Source organism: Microtus ochrogaster, linkage group LG1 (assembly GCF_000317375.1).
Source record: "Microtus ochrogaster isolate Prairie Vole_2 linkage group LG1, MicOch1.0, whole genome shotgun sequence".
Classification (NCBI taxonomy): Eukaryota; Metazoa; Chordata; class Mammalia; order Rodentia; family Cricetidae; genus Microtus; species Microtus ochrogaster.
In genome coordinates this window covers 41400455-41409082 of record NC_022027.1, presented here as the reverse complement: position 1 = coordinate 41409082, position 8628 = coordinate 41400455, and the positions used below count along the sequence as shown (strand labels likewise).

The 8628-nt window shown below is 35.2% G+C and overlaps 1 protein-coding gene across 1 annotated transcript in view; it reads right to left on the bottom strand.

Moving 5' to 3' along the window:
• Positions 1-1185: 1185 nt before the first annotated feature.
• Positions 1186-8628, bottom strand: part of LOC101985733 (alpha-S2-casein-like B) — a 9735-nt gene continuing 2292 nt past the window's right edge. The window contains exons 2-5 of the mRNA XM_026785027.1: positions 7086-7214; positions 5812-5853; positions 2430-2474; positions 1186-1326 (exon numbers count right to left, since the gene is read on the bottom strand). Of these exons, the coding sequence (XP_026640828.1) occupies positions 1186-1326; positions 2430-2474; positions 5812-5853; positions 7086-7214 (357 nt within the window). The remainder of the gene's footprint in view (positions 1327-2429; positions 2475-5811; positions 5854-7085; positions 7215-8628) is intronic.

Genomic DNA, 8628 nt, shown 5'->3' with positions numbered 1-8628 from the left:
GTGGATTTTCCACTCAAACCTGTTAAAAAAGACAATAATGGGTTTATGTTTATTATCCAAAAGATAGTGCTTATTTGTATATAAGATACAGATATATGTCACAATTCTAGTTTAGCAGGATTTTAGTATTTATAACTAATATTAGTATTTGCCTACATCCCAAATGATGTCTAATACATCAATATTTAAGAATTATTTGCATTTATGCTTAATGGAAAGTACAGAGAGGCTTGGTTATAACTTTGAGAAAATTAATGATTGATAGTTAATAATTAATTTGTTCAATCTAGCATGCACTTATTAAATGATGCAATTTGCCTTTTGATTAAATTTTGAAGCAATGTTTTAATTATTTTACCAGTAATATTCAATCTAATTTTTTATTGAAGTTGAACATACATTACTTAAAATTATTAAGGATATATTCATTACAAAAAATCTTATTTAAATTACCACTTAAGTTATAGGCACACTTATAAAAACCAAGATAGATTCACTTAATTCAAGTGTCTTAAAAATAAAATTTAGAATATAAAGGCATAACACATTATATTGCCATATTTGTGAAAATAAATGAAGCAAATTTATTCTCATCTCCATGGAAATATTTGCAATATTCTAGTTTTTGCCATCTTCTATACAAACATCACATATAAAATTTTTATCTAAGTAAACTATCTTTAAATGCTACATGTATGACAAAGACTGCAATAAAATGATGTCACTGTTCATATCTAATGTGGTCAGCTTTTGTATCCAATCTTCAGACAGAAATCATGTATTCTTAATTTTAAGACTGTTTGCTGGTTTCAGTGCCCTGTTTATTCCTTATGGTAGTGAATGTATTTCTATTGTGGAGTTTTTTTTTTTTTTAATCAAGTAGAAGATTAATGTCAACCAAAGCTCATTTAAGCTACTGTTAGGATTTCAGGTGCTTTAAAATGCACAAACCTGTTGATTCAACAATTAAAAAGGTGTTGGTTAACATTTTTTAAAGACCAAAAAAGTATAATTTTAATTCCAGAAAATTAGCTTCTTTATATGGTTTATAGTTTATTTATTTATTTATTTTTTTTGCATTAGTGAAATTTCATTTCAGTTCATTTCAGGTTCTTTACTTGAAAAAATTATGAAATGTTCTCTTTCACTTCTTTATCTTACTTTTGCTAAAAATTTAACCAAGCTTCATATTGAAAATAAGCCTGGCACACTCACCAGGCTGGGGGTGTATGGGTAATAGCTCCGTAGGTTCATAGTCTCCTGATACTGATGAAGCAGCTGCACAAACTGAGGCCAGGTGATCGTGCTGCATGGTTTCACTTCGTTCTAAGAAGAACACATGTGATTATTATCCCAGCATCTCATGTTTCAGAAAAGACCTGGACTTACCAAAGGAATAAAGATCTCCTGTGGATAAATCCTTAGTGGCAGGAGAAGGGCTGTTTACTCAAACAAAAGTATCTCAGAGAGTGCATTCTCAGAGGAACTGTAGAGTGCAGACAGCCTGTGGTCAATTCAGACCCCAGTGCTAAGAAACTGAAGGGAAAGAGCCAAAAAGAAGTGAAAAGGAAACAGGTACAAGAGCAGGAAAACAATTTGTTAATTACTAAGATAAATGTTTTAGCCCAGTGTCTTTCCCAAGTGTGCAGGAAAACCCTTATCCAAGCTCCTTTGTCTCTGTATGGTAGCTGTCTGGCAGACGTAGATGATTTAACACAGAGGAAACGGGCTGCATAAGGCATCCACACAACTCATGACAGTGTTTGCATGCTCTGTTTGGAATCGTCTCTGGATCTGGCCATGGATTGATTCTTTTATAGGGATTAAAGCTCCCACTAAGCTCAGTAGCATCTTCCTCTAGGATGAGTTCCCGTTAACAAAATGCACTTATTTAGTTATGGATTTAGTTGTGTGTGTATGTCTCTGTGTGTGTGCATGCAGAAATCAGAAGACAGCTTGTGGTAACTGGTTTTCATTTCTATTACAAGGTTTCTAGGGAGCGAAAGACTATGTGGCGAGAGACTTTACCTTCAGGTTTTATAAAGACATCGATGTGATGTTGAGAATTACCACAAACTGCTTGTTGGCTGGGTACTGTTTGGAAACGAATTGATATCCTGAGAGCCAGCTCTGTAGCAGCCTTCACAGGACATGAGGAAGACTTTTATAGACATTATCCTGAGTGTGAGGAGTGGAGTTGCAGGGGTGGGGGAGGACTGGAGCAGGAGGATTGACTTGAGTTCGACTAGCTTGGGGTACCTAGTAAATTCCAAGACTCCTTTGTCTCCTTCTCAAAAACAAACAAAACTCCCCTCAAAATTCACCACCAACAAAAAACTCAGCTTTCCCTAGAAGTTTCTTTTAGTCACTAGAATTTCAGCAGTGTCCAGGAATGAGAGTGTGTTAAAATGATTGCATGGAAAGTTTACCATGTAGTCTTGGACGGTCTGTTCTTCGTCAGTCATCACAGTTTTCTGTGAAGAATAAAGATAGTTGTTTGAAATGCAAAAGAAAATGTTCTGGAAAGGTATATAGCTAACTGAATCAAAAATACTTCACCTCAGTTGATTCCTTAGGGGTTGGGATCTGCTACACTTGGATAATCTACTGACAAATCTGTCTATATCATTTCAAACAATTCAAGGACATATTCCTACTTTGAAAAGTCACGTTTCCAGGAATGTATGACTTTAAATCTTATCAGACTATGTTCTCTCAGTGAAGTAGTGAACTGAAAATATGTACTACTCCAACTTCAGATTCTGAATTTATCTTCCTTGTTCTTACCATTTTCACAGAGGATGAAGAGGAGGAAGGGACACTACTGGCTCTGTTGAGGTGTCTGGCAGTCCTCAGGCCTTTTCTTGGAAGACCACTGTTTTACTAGAAGCCTTGAGATCTAGGTTAGCAATGTGCAGAGGAAGTACACTTGCCAGGCACTGAAGAGAAAGACTGCAGACTATGTCTCAAGCTACTAGGCTCACATCCAGCTGCACCTTTCCCTGGACATCCTGTCCCCAGGGGTGCTCACCTGTTTGTCTAATTCTGCATGATCAGGCATTTCTTTCATGTGTGGTTTATATCATCTTTGGTTCAGTTCAGAAAACAGGAATATAAAGTCAGAAGAGAAGGCCTGTTGTTAATTATAGTCAAGGGGAGTGAAAATCCCAGTCTTGCTTTGGTTCATTTTAAAAGTGCCTAGTTCCATGGACCCAAAATTCAGCTACACGCATTTGAGAGAATGGGGAGGGTGAATGGCCTAGGCCAGCAAGTCATTTCTTTGCATGTGCCTAATTCTTACAAGAGTTTATTTACTTCTACTGGATTCCATGAGGGAAGGAGAGAGGTTAATTTAGTTGTAGCACACTTGCCTAATACACACACAAACAGACACACAGACACAGACATAGACACATGCATTTTGTTGGATATTTTGTTAAAATTAACAACACCTCATTTGATTAGAATAGTCATCCAATAGCAAGAAAAAGCAGTATTTCTCAACAAGTATCTGGTTAATGGTCCTGATTGACTTTCTAGATGAAGAACTAGAAGATTTCCTGAGAAGTAAAAATAGTAATCATAATACCAAGGAATCACTGAGGGCTACTGAATCCTTTCAGGTATGTTCTTAGTATTTGTGGAGTTAAAGATCTTTCTCATATGACAGGGGCAACAGTTTAAGAATGACAGAGACCAACTCCAGTAAAGCTTGGAAAAGGAGCAAAATTTTGATTTAAACAAAGAAAAAGAGAAAGAAACCTAGGAAACTGTAAAACTTAGTGTCTGAGATAGGAAGCTTACATGAGAGGTCTTAACCAGGAAGACTTCAGCTCAGTTGAAATATTCAGAATTAAGGGGCTTAGAAAAATTTCATGAATGTTTTAGTTATCCGTTGGAAACATGAATCAAATGCAGATCAAATTAAACCAATGCATTAACCTATCAACAGTCATCTTTAGGGTTTCTTTAAAGAAATAAATAAAAATTAAACACATTATTCTCACTGTGCTGATTGTACATAATTTCCTTTCTCTCTATATAGAAATTTCCAATAATGACTTAATAAAGAGAAATGTAAATTAATTTGTAGTACTTTTTAAAGTCGCAGTTGTATATGTCCTCCAAATATGAAAGTATGTAAGGGGTAGAATATTTGCTAAATATGTATTTTAAGACAAATGAATAATAACAAATGAGTGAATGATTCCCTAGAGTTAATTTAAGTAATAAAGAAAGTAATTTATTTAATAAACTAAATATTTTATGTTTATGTTGAGTGTAGAAACATATAACTAAATTGTAGAGCGGAGTGAAATACCCAGAATTTGTCAGAAAGCAGAAAGTAAGTGACTGTAGGGTGTTCAGCCCTAAATAAAACATCTATATTATCTCCATCTCCAAGTAGTTCAGGGAACATTGCAGAAGAGGGAGCAGAAATTTTGTAAGATCCAGAGACCAGGGAGAATTTCTGTAAAATGATGTTTTCTAGATACGACAGGGATGCTATAACCACAAACCAACAGCGGCTGTGGCTACTTGCACAAGACTTGTTCAAGATCAAGGTTATCAACACCTGAGCAGGAAGGGAAGAGGGCCACACCCCAAGCTGAGCAGTTAAGGTGGCTGTTGGAAGAAGTCAGTTTTCTTTAGTCACTGGTGGTTACTATGTTCCTGCAGATGGCCCTACACCGTGTACACAAGGAAGCCCTAATCAGACTCACTGGGTTATTAGCATACATGCAAAACATAAGGATGTGAAATGTGTAGATATGAAGGAAGGGTCTGAGAGTAAAAGGGAGAGGACTGAGCAATAGATTTATCAATGTACACTGTATACGTGTATGATATTCCTGAAGAATACAAACATTTAAAAAATGTTGGTCTCAAATTAAGGTTACTCTATCCTTTAGAATTTATATCCTGTCTTAATTAGACTTGCTATCGCTATTGCAAAACACAAGGAGCAAAACCAAATAGGGAAGGAAAGGGTTCATTTCATCTTCTAGCTTATAAATCCATTCCTGGGAGAAGGCAGGCAGGAATTCAGGGAAGGAACCTAGAGGCAGGAACTGATTTAGAGATTATGTAAGAATATTGCTTACTAGTTTGCTCTTTTTGTCTTACTCAGCCTCTCTCTTATAGAGGCCAGGACCTCCAGTCCAGGGATGGCCTGACTCACAGTAGTCTAGGCCCTCTCCATCAATCAGTAATTAAGAAAATGTTCAATAAGATTGTGAACCTAATGGGACATTTCTTTTTCAGTTGAGGCTCTCTCTTCCAGTATGACTCTAATTAAGTTGTACATTACCAATGAAACAATAGGAGATAAATATTACCTCTCTGGCTTGCATACGCATGTCCATTTTCTGGTTGTGTTGCTAGAAAATAAATAATATTATTCTATAAAAAATGTAATAATGACATAAAACTAGTCATTATTGGAAATTTATATATACATATGAAATTATGTACAATCAGCACAGTGATAATAATGTGTTTAATCCTTATTTATTTCTTTAAAGAAACCCTAACTACGAGTGCCCATTTTGGTAATCTTGCAAACAAATGATTATAGAAAGTCATGGACTAATAACAAGAAATTATTCCAGTTATCCCTAACTTTTACGGTGTGGTTCACAGAAGATTACAATTGTGTCTCACTGAGACCTTCACATGTATTCATAATATGTAAATAGATGAACCACCATTTTTTCATAATCCTAGGTTTTCAAAGCTGTAAAACTGTTAAAACACACCTGCATTTACATTGTATATTGTTTCAATGAAGCAATAAAAAATAAATATTACCTCTCTGGCTTGCATATTCATGTCCATTTTCTGGTTATATTGCTACAAAGTAAATAACATTATTTATAAAAATGTGAGCAGTGAAAACAAAATAGCAATAATTTTCTAATTATAATGGATATGATGATTTTGACTTACTTGCTGAGAAAGGATGTCAGATGCCTTTAAAATGAAAGAATAGTTTTTAATTATTTTTTATAGTGTTAAAGTTTAGCTATTTGTTGCCTGGCACTAAAATGTCTCTATCATCTCTGATATGTGGTGAGCATCTGAATGACAGCACTTTCTGCGGATATAAATGAGCTAGAGTTCAAATCCAGGGTAAGTCGCTGGCCTCCTCTCACCCGGGTTTGACATCCCATATGTGTGCTATATTCCTCGTTACAGTCGAAGTATTTTGATACATGTCCTTATAAAAGAGGAAATGATATTAGGAGTTTGGCAGTGTCTGCTAGTTCAAGTCTACTTGTTGATTTCCTAAAAGCTCACATTGGTGGCCTGGTATTATCCTATGTTTCTTACAAGCCTGTTATTTAAATTCTGTGGATTCTTTAATTTGTATATAGTATTTATAAATGAGGATGAAGAGCATCTACTACTGTATGTGACATATTGCTATACACATGCTTATTGACTATAAAATAGATAAAATATACATTCATTTAAGTTGTATTTCATCAATAAAACAATAAAAATAAAAGTTACAGTGTAACGTTTTCTATAATAAAATGCTTTACCTCTCTAGCTGAGACCTATTCTCTATTCTCCATGGAAAATAAAGGAAAAGGTTTTAATTTTATGTTCTGATTGAAGGACAATGAAGACTCATCCTTTATCCCTAATGAAACAAGAAGCTGGGCTACCACTGCCTTATAGTTCCTCAAATCATGATTCTCCTACTAAATGAGAACAATGGCTTCTAATTTCCCCTGCAGTAAAGAATGTTTAGGAAAGCAATTACAAGGAAATATGACAAAATTCTGAGGGCACACACAGAAAATTTAAGTGAAATTTCTCATTATTGCTATTACTGACATTATTGTTTTATTAAGACTATACAGTAAGTTTGTTTACAACTTAATTTCTTTTTTCTTCTTTTATTGCAAATCAATTTCCCCCCTTAAATAATATATCCAGATTGTGGTTTCCTCTCCCTCTTCTCCTCTCATTTTCATCACTGTCTTTTTTGCTAAGATACAATTTGGGACCTTTCAACACTAATTACTTTATGCATTTTAATACTTTACTTTTTGCTTCCCCAACACAGAACTTACCAGAGCGTGAGGGAAGGGGAAGGCAGGGTTCACAATGTAACCCCGTGGATTCCTAGCAATGTGATATTGGTAAAGATCCTTGAGGGCTTGAAGTGCTTTGAACTTCTGACTAGATTGGTAGCATTTGTTCTAGAGAGAAGGGAATATTAAAAAAAAAGACAGAATAAGGATGTCAGAAGGAAACAAAAATACATACTTAGGAAGAAATTGAAAATTGTACAGGAGAAAAAAATATATTCTATTTTTTGTGTATTTTTTTGTTGCTTGAAAGCTTGTTGCTTCAGTAAGTAAAGAATGAATTGATTATCTGGGCTATAAATGCATTATTTAGAGAGTGAAACTTTAATCGCTTTGCACTAAATTTCAGGCAAATGTGTTATCTTCCCATTGACTGATGTGTATGAACTGAAACTTTATAGGTAGCACGAATAGCCATGAGGTAAGGTAAAGAACATTTTCTTCCTTCCTTTATCTTCCTCTCTCTTTCTCTCTCTCTCTCTCTCTCTCTCTCTCTCTCTCTGTCTCTGTCTCTCTGTCTCTCTGTCTCTCTATCTCTCTAGTCCATGACATCCATCTCCCAGGAATTTGCAAGGTATAGTTATTTTTCACCTTACATTTAATCAAAATTATAAAGTAAAATTTTATTTATTAAAAGTTTAATGAAGAGATGGATATAGCCATTTTCCTAGTCCAGTAAAACTTGATCATTTTAACCTTTTAAGTTTGATAAATTCTTGTTTATTGAAGCTGCTTTATTTTCTCTTAATAAAAATGAGCATTTTATTTATAATGGAGAAAAGAAATACTTTCATTGTTTTACCAAAACTGTAGAGTCTACAATAAAAAGCTCCTGGGCTTTGCTATTTATCACACCAAAAGCTGTCACAATTCGGCTCAGAAATTGATATATCACAGTTCATTTATTTTCTGTTTAGAACATCATATTTAAAACACTTAGTTTGAAATGAAATAGTCAAATATTTAGTAGATCACCTTCCAAATACCCAAAGTGGCAGCTCCAGGAGGCAATAATATTTTTTCTTAACCAAAACCAAACAAACAGAAAACAAAAGCAAAACTACATATTTATTTACTTTGAGAATTTGTGGGGTCTGATTTGCATGTACATACGTATGTATGTATGCCACATTGTACATGCAGCCTTCACCCCTACGTTCTAGTATCTTTGGTGTGGGAAGATACTCTGTGTGCTACCAAAGGAGAAATGTAAACAGCAATCCAGACAGAAAACCTTTAACCTACAATCTGTCCTCCATGCAAGATATGCTAGAGCAAGGACGGCACAGAACTTGTGGGGGCAGCAAATCAATATCTGACTTGATTTAAGGCCTAGTCTAAGAGATGGAACCCATACCTGACACTGCTTGAGTGACCATGAACCAGAGACCAGATAGAGTACAGACCTAGGGTCATGAACCAGAGACCAGATAGACGACAGACTTAGGGCCATGAACCAGAGACCAGATAGACGACAGACTTAGGGCCATGAACCAGAGACCAGATAGAAGACAGACTTAGGGCC